Source organism: Capricornis sumatraensis, chromosome 9 (genome assembly GCF_032405125.1).
Source record: "Capricornis sumatraensis isolate serow.1 chromosome 9, serow.2, whole genome shotgun sequence".
Taxonomy (NCBI): domain Eukaryota; kingdom Metazoa; phylum Chordata; class Mammalia; order Artiodactyla; family Bovidae; genus Capricornis; species Capricornis sumatraensis.
In genome coordinates this window covers 40,453,435-40,473,669 of record NC_091077.1, presented here as the reverse complement: position 1 = coordinate 40,473,669, position 20,235 = coordinate 40,453,435, and the positions used below count along the sequence as shown (strand labels likewise).

Below are 20,235 nucleotides of genomic sequence, written 5' to 3'. Positions count from 1 at the left end.
TGTCCAGCCTCCAGCAACCAGAAGGCTCTGTTATAACACACCAGGCAGCAGTCCCTGTAAAGAGTCAGAAATCAGAGGTCAGATGAACTTGTTGAGTCCCTGGAAATTCCTTAAATACCCTGTTAACTTTTCCAGGGTTTGTTTTCAACTCAGTTAAAAAGTTTGATGCTGGATAACTTCTGAGGATTTATCAGGGTGTTAACTCTGCACTAGTAGAACAAGTAAATTTTAAAACAAAACAGGCAGACCAAGTTGGGTTGCTGCCACCATTGTGCCAGCTCCTTGGGTCTCAGTGAGGCTGGGTGATGCTCCAGAATGGGAGACAAGCCAGTTTGGGAACAGACTGGCTCCAGCTTCATTCAACATTACTACCAGTTATTTGATAATGATAGAATCCAACTAAGAGCAGTTTATTTTGACATCTCATGCTTCACATGGGAAGGACAGCAATTCCAAGGGAAAGCTGCCATTGTGAAGAAATTGCCTAGCTTCCATTCCAGAGAACCCAGCACAGCATCATGGCTCAGGACCATCAGCCCATGCTGGATAGTTGCATCATCAGCACAGTTGTGGGCCAGCTCAAGGCTAGTGACGACCCCATCATGCAGTCCCACCAGATGTTCCTATTAAAAAGCATCAAGGTTGCTTGGATTTGTACCAATGACATGTTCAGCCTTGCCCTGCACAACTTGGGCTGAACCCCTCCCAGCCAGCCATTCATGCTATTTCTTCTTCCTCTTCCACTTACTATTCAACTATTCACATTCCTCCAGATGCGCCTAATTATCAACAAATGAGCAGGGCCTCAGTGGGAATGAGTGCAGTGTGCTGCTCTACTGAGCTGTTTTACATGATATTTGGATCCTAGACTAGCTGCATCTGATAGAAGTTTGTGTTGTACCAGCATATACCTTGGAATGACTTAAGTAATGCAAAAGGTTGTCTATTTTTCTTTTTTTGGAAGTCTACTGACAAATTGCTTTAGTAACCCATAAAAGTGAAGGAGAAGCCTCACTACTCAGATACTGATTTGTTCAGATGTTTCAATGCCTCATCATGCAATAAAACCATAAATATTTTCCTAACAACAACAAAAAGAACAAGCAATTATATCAAGTAATTGTGAGGATAAAGGCAGGTTTGTTTTTTTTTTTTAAGTGAGGCTAGGGCTTCCCTGGTAGCTCAGAGGTTAAAGGGTCTGCCTGTGATGCAGGAGACCAGAGTTCAATCCCTGGGTTGGGAAGATCCCCTGGAGAAGGAAATGGCAACCCACTCCAGTACTCTTGCCTGGAAAATCCCATGGATGGAGGAGCCTGGTAGGCTACAGTCCATGGGGCTGCAAAGAGTAGGACACAACTGAGTGACTTCACTTTCACTTTCAAGGATACAAGCAAATGATAACCTTTCAACTAGCCTAAATAATGTAAAGAAAGACAATAAGAATACAAAGTAACATTTAAACTATCTGTTTCTAGCTTGGGAGACCTGGATCATTCAGGCCACGAGAGGAAGACAGCTGTGTTCACATCGAGTTGGTTATAGACAGTACATCTGTCTCATTTGTTAAGTCCCAGTAGCCTCCCTTCTGACACAGCTGGGGAGTCTCCAGGAAGGCTACCAGCATGAGCCAGACCCAGGGCCCACTCTACAATTCGGAATTCTGGCTATTACTATTTGTGATGAGGTTTAGGAGCCAGACCTTTATTCCCAAAGCCCACAACACAGGCTTTAGGATGTTATTTCTCAGCAAGTTACTACAAGATGAGTTTTTAGTTCCCAGACTTTCTACAGTTCTGGGAGAGGATTTTTACCTGACAATGCCTTTCCAGAACCTAATGGTGACTGAGACATACAAGAACCCTCGTCAGTGACTGGATTCAATTACAGTTATGGAGTAGCTGACTTTCTGGCCTTCAACTCCCATACTCACTAACAACTGTCTGTTTTCTTGTCAAGTCAGTAAGCCAGCAGCCCACATATCTCTCTCCTGGGTTTTCCCAAAATACTTAACTGAACTCTGGTACACATCACAGTTCCCTTAGCCTAAGGAGAACACTTCATTAACACTCCACTGCGTTAAAAGACCCAAAACAGCCTATAATAGTATTAAAGAAAAATTATTCATGACACTATTTAAAGCACAATAAGGCAGTCTTTATTCAGGGGACTACTGGGATAGGTGTACAGACCACTGAAGTGGGATTTTGCAGTGGAAAGAATGATTGGGCTCAACTCCAAAGGCAAAAAGGAAAGGTGGAAATTCATAGCCAAGGAGCAAGGTCAGTGGATAGAATATTACCAAGGGAAAACCTTAGGAGTAAAGGGGCATTCAGGATAAAGCAACCTGACCTAAGGGGATTCTTGCTTAAGGCAGGCCAGGGTGATCAGATATCACCTGAGGGATGGGGGGGGGGGGGGGGGGAGGCAGAGGATGAGCAACCTGATCAGAGATTTCAAGGGTAATCAGAAATCTTGAGGGTGGGGGCTTCTGGTTAAACTGACTGAGCAGGATTCCTCCTAAATTTGGACAATGTTGAGCAAGAACGGAGGCCTAAAAGTCAGGTCTAGTTGGAAAAATGCTCAGGGAAACCTGGGTAGAGTTTGGCTGAAGAGAGCATCTGCCAACACTCCAGCCTTTTTTCTCCATAATAGAATAGAGCAGAAATTATTGGCATGAATCATGATTTGTATGTCTTTGGGCTGCAGGCAAAAAAATCATGAGAAATACTAGCTTACAAAGTGAAATCCGAATTCTTTAGCCTCTAACCTCATCTGCAGGTTGGTCACACAACTCCCTCCAAATAACAAGTATTTTGCATAATGGTCATTCACCCACTTATTTCATCTTCGTGTTGTGCCAATGAGGTTTTCCCATCTTTCAGAAGAAGCTCCATTTGCTCAACTTGAGCCAGGCTGCTCTGAGTTGACACCCAGTAAATGCTAACTTGAATTAACTTAAAGAGGAGAGTGATTAGGACAGCATATGTGCTGGCAATTACCTCTGTGTTCCGAGGAGATGACCTCAACAAAAACAACCAGAATGCAAAAGAGAAGATGAGTGGGGGACTCTGTCAGTTTTAACCAGTTAGGTAGGTCTAGGAGGTAAAAGGCAGAGGAAAGCTGATAACTTTCACGTTTCAATGCGGGGTCTCAAATTTATCTACAAGAGACTATGAGCAAGGCTGGAAATAATCATAAACAAGCAGAAGTAGGACTGTGACAAGTGTTCTAATATTGTAGGCCAAATTAGTAGGTGTCTGAGGGTGAGTTGAGTCAAGGCCTGTGTTTCATGTTTTTTCTTTTTTAATATTTACTTATTTGGCTGCACAAGGTCTTAGTTGGGGCATGCAGGATCTAATTCCCTAACCAGGGCTCAAACCCAGGCCCCTTGCACTGGGAACACGGAGTCTTGGCCACTGGTCTACCAGGGAAGCACCCAGGCCCGTGTTAGTTCCCTAGGGCTGCTGTAACAGATTGCACAGACTGGGTAACCTGAAACAACAGGAATTTCTTCTCTCACAGTTCTGGAGGCCAGAGTGTGAAATCAAGGTGTGGCAGGACCACGCTCTAGGGGGAGAATCCTTCCCTGCTTTCTCTTAGTGTCTGGTGATTACCAGCAACCCCTGGCATTCCTGGCCTTGTAGAAACACCACTCCCATCTCTGGCTTCATGGTCACATGACCTTCATCCTGGTGTCCACCTTCATATGACCTACTCATATGGAACCCATCATTGGACTTCAAGCTCACTCTAATTCAGTATGACCTTGTCATAACTTGTTCACAACTGCAAAGATCCTACTTCCAAATAAGGCTACTTCCACAGTAATAAGAGATCAGGATTTAAGTATATCATGTTGTGGGATACATTTTGACCCATTACAGGACTCTCACTGCCATCCCTATCTGCCCGTGAAATAAACTGAGCTTGAGGGAATGGGGCTGAAGGGAGACTGGAAAAATTAGAAGGGTCAATAGTATCAGGAAATTCCTGAAATAGATCATACTATGTTTAAAAGATTTAGTGAAAGCACTCAGAACATCTGAGGAATAAGGACTTAGAATTCAGAATTCTCTATGTCTGGAGCAAAAATACATAGTGACTACCATCCAGGTGTTCAGTAGCAGAAACGCAAACTGAGATGCACTATAATTACAGGTGTTGAACACTAAGAAGTTTAAAAGTTCATGTACAGCTAATTGAGGAGGAAAGGGGGATTATGATGTGTAAGTACCTCCTAAGTATCCCTGACTCTGTGCTGATGTGCGTGTGCATGTGCTAAGTCACTCGGTCATGTCTGACTCTTTCCAAACCTATGAATTGTAGCCCACCAGGCTCCTCTGCCCATGGGATTCTCCAGGCAAGAGTACTGGAGTGGGTTACCATGCCCTCCTCCAGGGGATCTTCCCCACCCAGGGATCCAACCCATATCTCCTGCAAATCCTGCACTGCAGGTGGATTCTTTATCACTGAGCCACTGGAGAAGCCCCTGTCACTGGAGTACTTATGCAAAAAATTTTGTTTGATTCATGTGACCCAGGTATTGTATCATCATATATGAGTAGAGAAACTTATCTACTGCCTCCCAGCATCTAGGCAACCTGCAGAGCAAGGGAACAGAAATAAGATTTCCCTGTTCCTGAGACTGATTGAGAAAAAATACCTACTAAGATAAAGGTACTCCATGATTATATGACTTAAACCACACTTGAATAGGAAGGCTAGATAGAGATGAAGGGGCTAGCATAGATTCTATGCTCTGAGAAGGCATCAGGACACACCTTAGAGTGTGGGATCCAGCATGTAGTGAACACTTCTGTCCTACAGGACAGACTCCAAGCTCTTCATGTGGCCCTTAGGGCTCCAGCTTCCTGGGATTCTAGTGTGCATTAAGTGATAAAATGCAGATGGTAAGCCTAGCATATGCCAAACATATTGTGCATGACTTCTGCCTTCCCCACCCTGATCCCCACACATCTGGGATCCTTGACCAGTTTTCTCTCCCTGAGCTCCAGCTTCCTGAAATTCCAGGATCCTGGGATTCACCTCACTTAAGGAACAGACAGAATGAAAGGGAACATTCAAAGAACTGCAATGGCCAGGTTGATTCCCTCCAGAAAGAGTCAAAGACTATGCAGGAGCAAAACTGAAAATCAAGTGGACAGAGAAAACAGGCAGGAGGACTTCCCTCATGATACAATGGTTCAGAATCCGCTTGCCTGTGCAGAAGACACAAGTTCGATCCCTGCTCTGGGATTTTCCACCTGCCTCAAGAGAACCAAGCCCGAGGGTGAGCTCTAGAGACTGAGAGCCACAACTACTGAATCTTACTTGCCCAGAACCCGTGCTCTGCAAGGCACAAAGCCATTACAATGAGAAGGCTGAGCACAGCAACTAAAGAGTAGCCCTCGCTCACTGCAACTAGAGAAAGCCTGTGCACAGCAATGAAGACCGAGCACAGCCAAAATAAATAAAAATTAAAAAAAAAAAAAAACCAGGCAGGAAAGACAGACACAGTAAAGCATCTATGTGTTCACAGGAAACATGGTTTTCCTAAGGTTTTAATAAATAAATTTTTTTTAAGAAAAAGAACAGGCAGGAAAGACAGACACAGTAAAGTATCTATGTGTTCACAGGAAACACGGTTTTCCTAAGGTTTTGCCGCAACTGTGAAATGCCACAATGCACCCATCTTGGAGTGACTCTTATTTTCTTACCACCCACACCCTTGCTTGCTACACTCATGTGTGACTATTCCATTAAGTCACCCTCACCTCCTGACAACTCATGATCCTTAGTTAATCCCACCTGTCCTGAGCCCACCTCTAAAGAGCATCCAAAGCACAAGTGACCCCTACTTCTCTAACACCCTCCTCCTTCTCCTCCATCCTTGGCACCCTTTTCCAGTGAACAATTGGGTTAGTTTAGGTGCTTTCATTGGAGCCCTTGAATAGTTGGTTATGTTCACCTTTGTGTAGTTCTCAAAGTCTTTTTGACTTTGGCAAAAGGAACAAAACAAAACAAAATAAAAAATAGATGAGCAGCCTTCATGTGACAGCTGGGAGGCCTGTACTGCAAGAAAATTAAACAAGCCAAATTTCTTCATTCAGTGGATTCTCAGAGCCCTTTTTTCAGCCATAACCTCTGCTGGATATTGGGGTACCAAGTCAGAACCCTATTGTCCTTGCTTCCTAGAAGTCTATGAATAAGTCATAGTAATATTCAGCACTGTTATTCTTAGGACTGCTGGTCAAGCTATAGTTTGTTGAGCATCTACTCTGCCCAGAATCATGCTGACTCCTTTACAACAGAGCTTCTCAAACTGCAAAGAGCAAAGAGCTGGACCTCCCTGGTGGAAGTGGAAGTGGAGCTTCCACTGCAAGGGCGATGGGTTCGAACCCTGGTCAGGGAACTAAGATCCCACATGCCATTCAACTCACCCAAAAAACAAAACAAAACAAATTGCAAGTAACTAGAAAGTCTAGTCCTAGTATTTGGTTAACGATTCAGACTGTGTTTGGGACCTGAGGGTTCTATTTCTAATAAGCTCTCAGGTAAGCCAGGCATGGCTGGTCCAGGAATCAGACAACAAGGTGACACATTTTATACACCTGTATTTGTCATTCATCCACAAGTATATCCTGTGGAATGATGACCTTCTCCCCAGGGGAAGACGTAATTGCGGCCCTTCTGTTTGTAGATACAGCATTTTTAGGAAAGCTATATGTGATACTTTATGGTGCAAAGTTCACTTTCCATGTTTGGCATAATCTACGGTTTCCTTTGCTACAGTCCATTCACCTTTCTGCTCTGCAAGGTGAGTGTGTCATGCCTTCCTCCTGCTCTCACATCTCTACTCTCTCTTGTTCCTTCCTGTCAGTCAGGGATCTCCAGAAAAAACAAAACCAATAGGGTGTGAGTGTGTGTGTGTGTGTGTGTGTGTGTGTGTGTGTGTGTGTGTGTATGAAGAGGGGAGGGGATCAATTGATTTATTTCTCAAGACTGGTACACATAATTGTGGAGGCTTGCAAGCCCAAAATGTGCAGGGCAGGCCAGCAGATCAGAGACCAAGGGAAGAGATGATGTTGCAGCTCAAGACAGAAGGCAGTTTGCAGGCAGAATTCCTTATGTGTGGGATGGAGGGAGGACAGTGTGTGTGTGTGTGTGTGTGTGTAAACCTCAGTCTTTACTTTTGTTTTAATCTTTTGGCAGTGCCGCATGACATGTGTGATCTTGGTTCCTCAACCAGGGATCAAATTCATGCCCCCCACATTGTTAAAACTCTGCGCTGTCTTAACCACTGGACCACCAGGGAATTCTCTTGGTCTTTACTCTTAAAGACTGACTGATTGAAGCCCATTCATTCATGGAGGATAATCTGTTTTATGCAAAGTCTACCAATTTAAATGTTAATCTCATCCTAAAAGTATCTTCACAGCAAATTTGAGACTTCTGTGTGATCAAGTAACTGGGCACCAAGACCTTGCCAAATTGATGCATAAAATAAACCATCACATCCTGCTTCTTCTTTTGCTGAAGTGTCTGTGTATTCAGAAGTCCACCATGGACTTCCACTCACTTGCTCCCTGTTAGGCTCAGGGTGCAGAGACCACCTTGCCTCCTCTTCTCCCTTCTCTGCTCTTCCTGGCTCCTGCCCAGCCCCTCCTTCCTTTAAGCCACACACTGTAATTCTCCCATCTTTAAGATGGGGCCCATTCTCCCTCAGCTACTGCCACTTTTTCCTACCCAACTGTCTCCACTACCTCACCTCCTTTCTCTCTCCAAACTACCCCATCCCAACAGCTCTACTACCTCTGTTCTGCTCAGGGGGCCTCTATACCAAATACTATGGGTCAATGCTCTTATCAGTGGTTTCTCCTCATTTCATTTGATCTTGCAGCAGCACTTATCCTTATTGACTATCCCTCTTTCTTGAAAACACCTTTGCCTGCATGGGATTCCAAGGCTCAGCACTGCCCAGACTTCTCTCCACCTCATATTGGCTGCTCCTTCACCTCCCCCTACCCCCTTCCCCCTTTCCTCTTTTTCCCCTCTGGATCTCTCTCCTCTCTTTCTAGTCTCCAAAGCTAGTGTGGCCTATTCAACTCCTCCAAGACAGCTCCTCTACCCATGCTAGTCTATCCTAGGATCTCAACTCCTACTGTGTGCTGTGACAACAGATTTCCACCTCTAGCCTTGGCTTTCTTCCAGAACCATCATAGCTATTTGTCTTGAGCATTTCAGACCTAGCAAGTCCAAAACTCATCTTTGTCTCCCAACCCCTTCCCAAAAACTGTTTTGCAGTTTCCTGGGCATACTCTCCAATCACCCAACTGGGGCCAAAACTACACGTTTCTCACTCCTTTAACACCCAGTAGCACACCATGCAGGAAACCACTACTGCTCACCAGCCTCACCTCCATCAGCTGACTCTGGAATGGGCCATGTCCTGCTTGCATTTCTGTGGCTGCTTCAAAAATAGCCTCTGCCTCCCTCCATTCAGATCCAATCTGTTCTGCACAGTGATAATGATAAAATTAAAACCCCATCAAGCCATGCCCTCACTTGAAAACTTCTAAGTGTAAAATTCATGGTCACTCCATTCCAGTCTCCCCTTTCTCTAGCCAGGGGACAAGCCTCCTTCTTTATGGCCTTTGCATATGCTGTTCCTCTGCTGGAATGATCTTCTTGCACACCTCTGTTTAATTTGCCCTCCACCTGCTCTCTGCTCAAATGTTATCTTATGAAGGTCCTACCCAACCACCCTAGCAGGCCCCTTCTTACCTTGTTTTATTTTTTCATGCCATCTATTCATTTGATTCCTCTTCTAGCTCCTAAAAGCCAGGATTGTCTATCCACTATGATCTCCCCAAGGTTGACAAAATTGGTGGTACACAGCAAGGACTTTATAAAAATACATTCAATCAGCAACATAATAGAAACCAAATGAAACATTACTTGTGAGATGGCTCAATGGTCCTGAAGTAGCATTTACATTCAGGATTTTCTTTCTGTTGCTTACTTGTGTCATCTGTCATAATCCCATTTGATGTCAAAGAAAGTACCTTCCCACGATCTCCAGTTGCCTCCCCACCTCCACCCTAAGCTGACACACCATGGCCCTCACTCACTAACTGCCTCCCTGTGCTTCTACACGTTTAGGGCCTTTGCTGTCATGGTGGCCTCCACTTGGGACCCTGTTTTCACCCATGCTTCGGCTTGATCAACTCCCTCATCTCAGATGTCACCATCACAATGGAACCTGCCCTGACCTCTTTCTTAATACTGTGACCATCCCCACTTCATCCCCAGCATCCATTACCTGATATTGCTCAACGTTTTTCTTCCTCTGCAGTGCGAATCAAACATAGCGGATCACGTTACTGATTTTGTCCTGCCCTTCTCACCAATCCCCTCAGCCAATTGTGTTCACAGATGCACCCTGAGAACCTGGAATAGAACCTAGCACCATGAATGCCTAGTGAGTACTTAGTACACATTTGTCAAATAACTGAATGGCCCCACATATTCAGTAAGATAGACAGCATTATCCATTTTTTTTGGGTGAAGAAACTGAGGCACAGAAAGGTTAAGTATAGCCAAGATCATCTGGTTAGGAATTGACGAGGCAGGTTTTAACCTGGGTGCTCTGACTCATAACCACTGCACTGAGCAAAATGCAGTAAATAAACACAAAGCTTCTAAGAGATAGTTCACAGAGAGGTGTCAGTTCAGGGGAAGGAACTAGACAGGGCAGTGAGGACTGATCTGATGCTGTGAGTTAAGGATTGCTGGGCTCTGAATTTACCTGCTTTAGAACAACAGTGGACAGAACTATGAGCTCAGATTACCAACACTTAACAGGTAGTTCCCTCACCCAACCGATCACAGAGCTGGGAACTCAGGCATACAGCATCTGGACTTTTAGGGCAGGCTGCACTATTTGCCAAAGCACCTTAGTCTGACCTGCCTTGGCTAATCTTTGGTTCCTCCCCTAACTCTCCTCCAAGCCATGGTGCCTGGCTGGTGCTCCTGAGAAAGGGGTGCACATGAGTTCTGTTGAATCCAGTTAAATCTGACAGGGGTAGTTCCCACTGGTATCTGCAGATTCCAGGGAGACGGAAGACCCTGCCTACACCTGGCTGTCATTTGGGGGACCAATCACTGTTCACGAAAATGAATTCTACTCCTTTGCTTTATCTCCTGCAAAAGTCACAGAATCCAAGCATATCCCAAACAGTGGCTCCCTGTTAACTCCCTTACTCAGGAATGATTATTTGTTATTTAGAGGAAGAAACAAAAGGCTCCCAAGTCCTTGAAATGAGGAAAGCAATGCCAAGAAATCCAGTTCCAGACCCCTGCTTGGTGGTCCAGTGGTTTAGATTCTGTGCTTCCAATTCAGAGTGTGCAGCTTCCACCCCTGGTTGGGGAACTAAGATGCCACATGCCATGCAGCACCACCAAAAATAAATAAATACAGTTTCACGGTCCATCCACCTCTTTCACATCTGCTCAACCAGCCTACTTCCTTTCTTTAGGGGAACTGGTATTGTTCTGCTTGATGTGACCGGACATCAGTTATCTGCAGTAGTGTATCCTCTCCAGTCTCCATCTGCATGCTCAGTCATGGCAAGAATACTGGAGTGGGCTGCCATCAGGGGATCCTCCAGACCCAGGAATCCAATCCGCATATGCAGTGGCTCCTGCATTGGCAGGCGTATTCTTTACCAATTCTTTACCACTGAGCCACCTGGGAAGCCCATCCTCTTTACCAAATAGACATCTCTTTGCCTTCTTCTACGGGAAAGTTCAACTTCAGTGCTCAGCAGATGAAAAAAGAGAAGTGTTGGTGTCAACCAGCTCTGCTCAGGACCTCCAGACATGCTTTCTCCCAAGCTCCAGAACCTGGAAGATTAAGGATGGTACCCGGAAGACGTGTCTTCGAGCTACATGTTCAGCATAGTGTAGTGGCAAGGAGCCCTGGCTAGACGTCCAGAGGCCTTTACTTCCTGGCCTTCGCTGCGACTGGCCTTCAAGTCAAAGTCCATTAGCCCGTTCCCCTGACCCCGTGTGAACAGCTAGCTACACCCTACACTTAAGGGAGCAATAAGCACCCCGACCACCCACTGGGGGCCAAAACGGACAGAAGTCCCTCTGGGCCCTCCCTGGGTTGTCCTGATGCCCAGAAGGGACGTGTAACGGGTAGCTGTGAAACTCCGCAAACCCTCCGAAAGCCAGGGCATCTGATAGAGGACAGAGGAGGGAGGTGAGTCTTCCTTTCCCGAGCCTTCCTCGCCTCTCCAGCGGCCGCGGGTCGAGAGTAGAGGGGTTTTGGCTGGAAGGAGGTTGGGCCTGCAGGCGTGGGGTGGGGGGTGGGGGTGCCACACGGGAATTCTGAAATGTAACGGCCCGCGGTGTGCCGCAGCCTTCTTCCACCGCTCCCCCTCCCAACTCCAGCATTCAGCCTCGGCTACCGGATCGGCCCTTCTGGGAGTAAACAAGCCCCTTGTACGAGTCCCAAGGGGGAGAACAGAGAAGAGAGGAGCCCCAAGACCAACCTTCCCACACTGGCGGCCGCCCACAGCAGGGCGCACCCGCGCGAGCCCTCCCGCTGACCCGGTTCTCTGCCCCGCCGCTTCGCCACCCGCCTCCAGGCGCGGTCCCCGACGCTCCTTCGAGGCCCCTGCCTCCCGCCCCGCCTCGACGCGCGCCCCCGGCGCAAGCCCGCGGGGAGGCCCGGCAGAGGCGGCTTGACGGACCCACAAAGCCCCCGGCCAGGCGCCGAGGCCTGGGCGCGCGCGAAGCGGGGCGTGGCAGGGCGGGGCGCGCCGGCCGGGCCGGGCCGGGGGTGTCGAATGTCACCCCTAGCGCACACCTCGGCCGGGGGGCGGAGGAGAGAACCACTGAGATGCGGAGACCTCCCCGGTCCTAGAGCGGAGCAGGAAGTGTCCCAGGGGAGGGAGCCGGAGGGCTTCGGCCTTTCCTTTCCTCAGCGTCCGGCGGGCTCCGGAGGCGGTCAGGCCTGTACTGCCCGCCAACTGGGACTCGGTGAGGAGGTGAGTGCGGCCCGGGCGGCCCCGGCTTCTGCGGCCCGCGCACGCGACTGCGCGCTCCTCGGTCCCCTGGCTCCCAGCCCCGCGCGCTCCGGCCTCCCTTCACAGAGCTGAGCTCTGAATCTCTGGGCAGGGGGATGAGACGGCACAAATGTTTTTCAGGCGCCTGCATTTGATCCCACTTCTTCCCTCTTAAGCGGAGCCGTGGTTTTCTGGATGAGCAGGAGACAGGGTCTTGGCTAGCCGGGGACAGAGTGGCCCTTGCAGAGAACCCGCCTCAGGAAGGACACCCGGGAGACCGGGCTGGAAGGATGAGGAGCTGCCGCCGTAGACTTCCGCCGCCGGAGGGCTTTGAGGTAGACGCTGAGAAGGAGTTCCATGCTGTGAGGTGAGGAGCCGGGAGCTGGCTAGAGTGGAGGTGGGTGCGGGTGTACAGGGAGGGAAAAGGGAGCGAAACCTGGATCAAAGGAAAGCTTGCCCCTTTCCCTGGCATACGGTATGCTCATCCCCTTCCCTTTTAGCTCATCCAGCTCCGTTCCTTCTCGTAGAGCTGCTTTTAAGTACGCCCCGCCCCCTGTTGGATCCTCTTGAATTAATCAACGTTAATTCATTCATCACTCATCATCTCTGAGCTTCCTACGTGCCGCTGCCAGGGTGACAGGAACACGGCTCTGGTTAGGCATGATGGGCTAAGCCCAGAGCCAGATGCCCTAGAGTACCAAGGGTGGGTGCAGACCTGAGGAACCTTGAGGCCCTGGAGGTGTGTGATGGCCGAGTTCAGGGAAGGTGGAGTTGAGTAGGGCTGAGATTGGGTGTCAGATGCATGAGCAGACACTGGAGGAAATCCGGTGGTGGGGCAAACTGTAATGTGTGCTGGCATGCTGGGGAGCCTCCTAAACCGGGTGTTGAGAGCAAGGGACCACATCCAAGGATCTCAGAGGCCTGATGGTGGGGGAGGGGACTGTGTGGGACCGTATTTGCCATTCCTTTTCCCTGGGTCCCATACTCTGGTTTAGTGGCTGCTACTGTGATGTTGCCCTGCATATGTTCACTGAGGAGTTGCAGGGGCTCCTGAGCCCCTTCTCTTCATATGTGGAGGCCGTGCCATTAGTGCCCCACCTCTGTCTTGCCTGGGGAAGGTCTGTGAGGTGTGTGTGGTTTTCTTCATTGTGGTTTGAAGATGACAAGAGAAGAGAAGGCAAGATGGGTGGAGGCCAGGTCAAAGGTCCAGACATCTTTAAATATATACTGAAGTTTACTATTCAGAATTACTATTCACTATTTACTTTAGTGAATTGGATGGACGCTCCTTTTAAAACACCGGTGCTTTTAAATACTTACTGTTATTTTTCTCTAGTAAACTCAGGATGTGCCTCTTTTGACTCTCCCCATCTCTTGTTTGGGGGCTTCCCTGGTGGCTCAGCAGTAAAGAATCTGCCTGTAATTCAGGAGATGCAGGTTAGATCCCTGGGTTGGGAAGATCCTCTGGAGGAGGGCATGGCAACCCACTCCAGTATTGTTGCCTGGAGAATCCCCATGGACAGAGGAGCCTGGCGGGCTACAGTCCACCGCATCACAAAGAGTTGGACGCAACTGAGCATGCACACACGCATCTTTTGTCTGGGTGTCTTCTGGGCTGTCTGCTTTCTTCCCTGCTTCCTGGTGCATACTCCACTGAGCAAGGCTTACTCGCTCTGTGTTGGTCTAACTCTGATAGCACTCACTACCAGCAGGGTGAATTTCCTGTCCTGGATCAGCTTTGAAGGCTTTTCCTGTGCATGTCTGTCTTTGTCTTTTCAGCTCATTTTGTAAAGATCTCAAGGGCAAGGACGGTGACTTTGGCTCTGAAGCCTCAAGATAGCGGCCTTCTCAACTCGTCCATTTCAGGTGCCTTCCAGGAGGACCTGGCCATCGAAGGTACCACAGAGTGTTAATTACCATCTCTCTCCTGCATGCGGCCCCATTGGTCTCCTGGGATGCTTGAAACACCAGTGCCACGTTGAAATGTCACTGCTTTTCTCCTGGACTGCCTGCCTTGTTCATCCAATCCTCAGTTAGGGAAATCATATAATGATGCTTTTGGGAATGGGTTTGTTCCTTCTCTGCCTTTGTGTAAGGATCATCCACACTGACACTTGTCACATATCCTGGTGCTTCTCCCAAAGGCTGATCTCTGTGGGCTTTTTCACTTTTCCCATCACCACCCCCCAAAAAACTACTACAGGAGACCAGAACATTGAAGCCAGTGATTTCTGTTTGGAAATAGGGTCGTCTTCTGCTGCTGACCCCCATCAAATCCCATCATGCCCACAGCCCTGTGCCCCCGAGTCTTGGCTCCAAAGGAAAGTGAGGAGCCCAGGAAAATGAGGAGCCCACCGGGAGAGAACCCTTCCTCCCAGGGTGAGCTTCCCAGTCCCGAGTCCTCTCGCCGCCTCTTCCGACGTTTCTGCTACCAGGAGGCTGCAGGCCCCCGGGAGGCCCTACACCGCCTCTGGGACCTGTGCCGGGGCTGGCTGCGACCTGAAAGGCACACCAAGGAGCAAATCCTGGAGCTGCTGGTGCTGGAGCAGTTCTTGGCCATCCTGCCCCGGGAGGTCCAGGGCTGGGTGCGGGCCCAGGAACCTGAGAGTGGTGATCAGGCTGTGTCCGCTGTGGAGGCCCTGGAACGAGAGCCAGGGAGACCCTGGCAATGGGTGAGCAGAGGGGGCTGGGCTAGGCTGGCTGGGAGGATGGGAAGGGTGAGGGAGAGAGTGGGGCTGGGCAGCAGATGTGGAGAGGGTGACCACCTTGTGCTTTGATGCTTTGGTGGAGTCACGTATTCCCTGGCCAGGGATGAGGAATTCCGTCTAGAGCCATGTGCTTTCGTTACGTCCACGTTGAAGTTTGATAACCCCAAAAGACAGAATCCATTACCTAAAGGCTCTAATTTGTGACATGATTATGTCATCCCTCTTTATAGCCCTTAACAAGGTGGGTCTGTGCTTCTAGTGGTTGAGTTAATGGTCAGCAGGCCCAGGGAGTGGGAAGTTTGCCCAATCCCTGGTACAATTGCTGGTCCTCATCTGGCCAGGGACCTCTCCACCGAGCTCTAAAGAGCCCTCTCTGGGATTGCAGCTCAAGCACTGTGAAGACCCTGTGGTGATTGACGATGGGGACAGCCCTCCAGACCAAGAGCAAGAGCAGCTGCCAGCAGAACCCCACAGTGACCTTGCAAAGAGCCAGGATGCCCAGCCCATAGCTCTGGCACAGAGCCCTGGGCTTCCAAGCAGGCTCTCAGGCCAGCTCAGCGGGGACCCAGGTAGGGTGCCCATGGGAGTGGGGGAGGGGCGTTTGTACCTGGCCCTGTGCACTTGGAAGTAGCTCTTGACATTTTTGGTTCTCTCCTGCCCCCTAAGTGGCTCTGAACCTTTTTCAGAGTCTGGTCCTTCCCTAGAACAATTCAGTGAGAATCTCATGAGAGTGTCCTTTTCATGGTGCCAGGTCTGCCCAGAGGGACCTCTACTGTGAGTAGGTATTTTTTGAGACTGCATCATCTCGCTGCTTTGAGGGCACATCTCTGAGTTTGTTTTGTTGGTTTGGAGACAGCTGGGCACCATCACTGTCCAAATAGGGCCTGCATGGGGAGCTGAGTAAAGCCATGTCCTTTTATCTCTCTGAACATCTCTTTTCTCAGCTAAATAGCTTCTGCTCTGAAGATTTTATAATGTTGAAAGAAAATATAAAAATGCCCCCTAGGGAATGGGTGATATCTTTAGGACTTGGGGCATGAATGGTGGCTAGCCATGTCTGTACAAAGTGCACTAATGGCCACAAGCAGTTGGCTTTGGCAGCAGAAACACTTGGCTTTTAATCCTCCAGCTATGACCCAGGTCTTGCTTCTAAACTCTGCAAACCTCAGTGTCCTAGTCTGTCCAATGGAGATAATAAAGTGAATCACATGAACTTGTGGTTTTCCAGTACATAAGAAATTTTTATTTATACTGTAGTTTGTTACGTGCACAATAACATTTATGTCTCAAAAAATTGTACTTATTTTAATTGAAAATATTTTATTGTTAACCATTGTGTGAGCCTTCAGCAAGTTGAAATCTTTTTGCTGATGAAAGGTCTTGCCTCCATGTTGGTGGCTGCTGACTCATCAAAATGGCAGTTGCTGAAGGTTGGGGTAACTGGCAGTATCTTAAAATGAGACAGTAACTTTTGCCTCATCGATTGAATCATTCCTTTCAGGAACAATTTTTCTACAGTATATAATACTGTTTCATAGCATTTTGCCCACAGAACTTCTTTCTTTTTAAAATAGAATCAGTCCTCTCACTGTCATTGTTGTATCAATTCAGTTCATGTAATATTCTAAAACTTTTGTTGCCATTTCACCACCAATCTTCACAGCATCTTTACCAGGAGTAGATGTCATCTCAAGAAACTGCTTTCTCTACTCATCCATAAGAAGCAACTCTTCAAGTTTTATCATAAGATTTTCATAATTCAGTCACATCTTCAAGCTCCACTTCTAATTCTGTTTCTTTGCTGTTTCTACCACATCTGCCATCTCTTCCTCCACTCAAGCCTTGAACCACTCGAAGTCATCCATGAGGACTGGTGTCAACTTCTTTCAAATTCCTATTGTGTTGATGTTGATATTTTGGTATCTTCCCATGAGTGGTTTTTTTTTTTTTTTTCTGGCCATGCTGGCTTGTGGCATTTTTGTTCCCCAACCAGCTGTTGAACCTGAGCCCTGGTAGTGAAAGCGCTGAGTCCTAAGCGCTGGTGGTGGTGGTTTAGTCCTAAGCGCTGGTGGTGGTGGTTTAGTTTAGCGCTGGAGTTGGTGTCCAACTCTTATGATCCCATGGACTGTAGCCTGCCAGACTCCTCTGTCCATGGGATTCTCCAAGCAAGAATACTGGAGTGGGTTGCCATTTCCTTCTCCAGGGGATCTTCCTGATCCAGGGATCGAACCTGGGTCTCCTACATTGCAGACAGATTCTCTACCGACTGAGCTATGTGGGAAGATCCTAACTACTAGACCACCGGGAATGTTCTCATGAATGTTCTAATGGCATCTAGAACAGTGAATCCCTTCCAGGAGATTTTCAGTTTACTTTGTTCAGATCCATCAGAAGAATCACTGTGTATGGCAGCTATAGCTTTGTGAAATGTATTTCTTACCTTAAATAATAAGACTTGAAAGTTGAAACTACTCTTTGATCTATGAGCTTCAGAATGGATGTTGTGTTAGTAGGCATGAAAACAACATTAATCTTGTATATCTCCATCAGAGATCTCTTGGGTGACTATTTAAAAAGCAGTACTATTTTGAAAGGAATCTTTATTTCTGAGCAGGAGGTCTCAACAGTGGGGCTTAAAATATTCAGTAAACCATGTTGTAACCAGATGTGCTGTCATCTAGGCTTTGTTCCATTTATAGAGCACAGGCGGAGTGGCTTTAGCATAATTCTTCAGGGTCCTAGGAGTTTTGGAATGGTAAATGAGCATTGGTTTCAACTTACAGTCACCAGCTGTATTAGTGCCTAACAAGAGAGTCAGCCTGTTCTTTAAAGCTTTGAAGCCAGGCATTGCCCTTTCTGTAGCTATGAAAGTCCTATGTGGCATCTTCTTCCAATATAAGGCTGCTTTATCCACACTGAAAATCTGTTGTGCAGTGTAGGCACCATCGTTAATGATCTTAACTTGATCTGGATAACTTGTTGTTTCACCTTGCACTTTTATATTATGGAGAAGAGCTTTTTTCCTTGAACTTTATGAAACAGCATTTGCTAGTTTCAAACATTTTATTTATGGCTTTTTTACCTCTCTCAGCCTTTGTAGAATAAAGAGAACCACGACCTTGTTCTGGATTAGGTTTTGGCTTAAGTGAATGTTGTGGCTTGTTTGATCTATCCAGACCACTAAAACTTCCACTGTATCAGCAATAAGGCTATTGCACTTTCTTGTGTGTTCATTGGAATAGCACTTTTAATTTCTTGCAATAACTTTTTGTTTGCATTCACAACTTGGCTGTTTGATGCAAGAGGCCTAGCTTTTAGCCTGCCTCAGCTTTTTTAATTTTTAATATTTATTTATTTGGTTGGTGGCATGCAGAATCTTTAATTGCTGCATGCAAACTCTTAGTTGCTACTTGTGGGATCTAGTTCCCTGACCAGGGATTGCAACCAGGCCCCCTACATTGGGAGTGCAGTCTTAGCCACTGGGCTTCACAAGGGAAGTCCCTCAGTCTGTTTCAGCTTTTGATATGCCTTCCTCACTGTTTTAAATCTTTTAATGTGAGAAGTATGTGGCTCTTCCTTTCATTTGAACACTCAGAGGCCATTGTAGGATTGTTGATTGGCCTATTTCAGTATTGTTGTGTCTCACAGAACAGAGGTCCAAGAAGAGGGAGAGAAATGAGGGAGCCAGCACAACACACACATTTATCTGTTAAATTTGCTGTCTTATGTGGGCATAGTTTATGGCCCCCCAAACAATTACAATAGTAGCCAAAGTTACTGTATAGTAATAGTAATCAAAGATCACTGATCACAGGTCACTGTGACAAATACGATAATAATGAAAAAGTTTGAAATATTATGAGAACTCTCAAAATGTGACACAGAAACTTGAAGTAAGCAAATGCTGTTGGGAAATTGGCACCAGTAAGATTGCTTTGATTCCGAGTTGCCAAAAATCTTTACTTTTTAAAACACATAATATCTGCAAAGTGCAATAAAATGAGGTATGCCTGGCTACCCATAAAATACTGACTAGGGGGCCTGAGTTGCCCATGAATTTATTTATTTTTTTTAGCTGTACTGTGGCGTTCACACTCAGTTATGGCATGCAAACTCCTAGGGTTTTTTGTTTTTTAATTTTACTTATTTCTTTTTGCCTGTGCCAGATCTTTGTTGCTGTGAGGGTTTTTCTCCAGTTACGGTACATGGGCTTTTCATGCAGAGCCCAGACCCTAAGATGTGTTTCGGTAGTTGCAGCACATGAGCTCAGTAGTTGTAGTTCCCAGACTCTAGAGCACAGGCTCAGTAGTTGTACTGCACAGACTTAGTTGCTCCGAGACTTGTGGAATCTTCCTAGACCAGGGCTTGAACGTGTGTCTTCTGCATTGACAGGTGGATTCTTTGCCACTGATCCACCATGAAAGTCCAGGGAGTTTTTTTGTTTAAGATTTTTTTTTTTGCTGCACTGTGTAGCATGTGGGATCTAGTTCCCTAATCAGCGATTGAATCTGAGCCCCTTCATTTGGAACATGGAGTCTTAAACGCTGGACCACCAGGGAAGTCCCCTGCCCATGAGTTTTAGTTGTGATCACCATGGAAAAAAATTGGTGCTCTCAGGTTGAAGAGAGTGACCTGTATGGTGTGAGGGTTAGCTCAGGTGGACTTATCACTTTGTACTACAGTTATAGATGGCAGAAGAAAGTATAAGGAGACCAGAAATCCATTCTTGGTGATTCACAGAAATTGTCTTTACTGTAATAAGCTTTGGAGTGTAGAAAAGTTACATATTACGATCCTTTATGTGTGAAACTATACTGATTTTTGTACAGATCAAATAAACTCCAGCCTTTCCTTGGTTGAAAGTCAAGACAGATGTGCTAGTGTTTTGGGGCTGCTGTAATACAGTCCCACAGACTCGGCAGCTGAAACGACAGAAATTTCTGTGTCCTAACATGGTCTTCGTTATGTATGTCTGTGTCTTAATCTCTTATGAGAGCATCAGGCATACTGGATTAGGGCTCATTCCCATTACCTCATTTTAACTTAATTACTGCTTGAAAAATCCTATGTCCAAATATATTCCCGTTCTGAGGTATTGGGGGTTGGGACTTTAATATGAATTCAGCGGAGATGCAATTCAGCCCACAACCACAGGCATGAGAAACAACCATTTGCCCAGATAAACAATGCTTCCCAGGTGGCACTAGTGGCAAAGAACCCGCCTGCCGTTGCAGGAGACCCAAGAAATGCAGGTTCAGTCCCTGGGTTGGGAAGATCCCCTGGAGGAGAAAATGGCAACCCACTCCAATATTCTTGCCTGGAGAATCCCATGGATAGAGGAGCTTGGTGGTCTATAGCCCATAATGTTGCAGAGAGTCAGACATGACTGAAGTGACCTAGCATGCATGCCCATGCCAGCAGCCTGGGTTTTACAGGTTCTACAGGTGTCTATG

The 20,235-nt window shown here is 47.0% G+C and overlaps 1 protein-coding gene and 1 pseudogene across 1 annotated transcript in view; both read left to right on the top strand.

Annotated features, from left to right (window-relative positions):
• The first annotated feature begins 315 nt into the window (after window positions 1–315).
• LOC138085124 (nuclear transport factor 2 pseudogene) lies at window positions 316–698 on the top strand (annotated as a pseudogene).
• Window positions 699–14,356: 13,658 nt separating this feature from the next.
• The window catches only part of ZNF496 (zinc finger protein 496), a 41,404-nt gene continuing 35,525 nt past the window's right edge, over window positions 14,357–20,235 (top strand). The window contains exons 1-2 of the mRNA XM_068979480.1: window positions 14,357–14,746; window positions 15,168–15,351. Of these exons, the coding sequence (XP_068835581.1) occupies window positions 14,357–14,746; window positions 15,168–15,351 (574 nt within the window). The remainder of the gene's footprint in view (window positions 14,747–15,167; window positions 15,352–20,235) is intronic.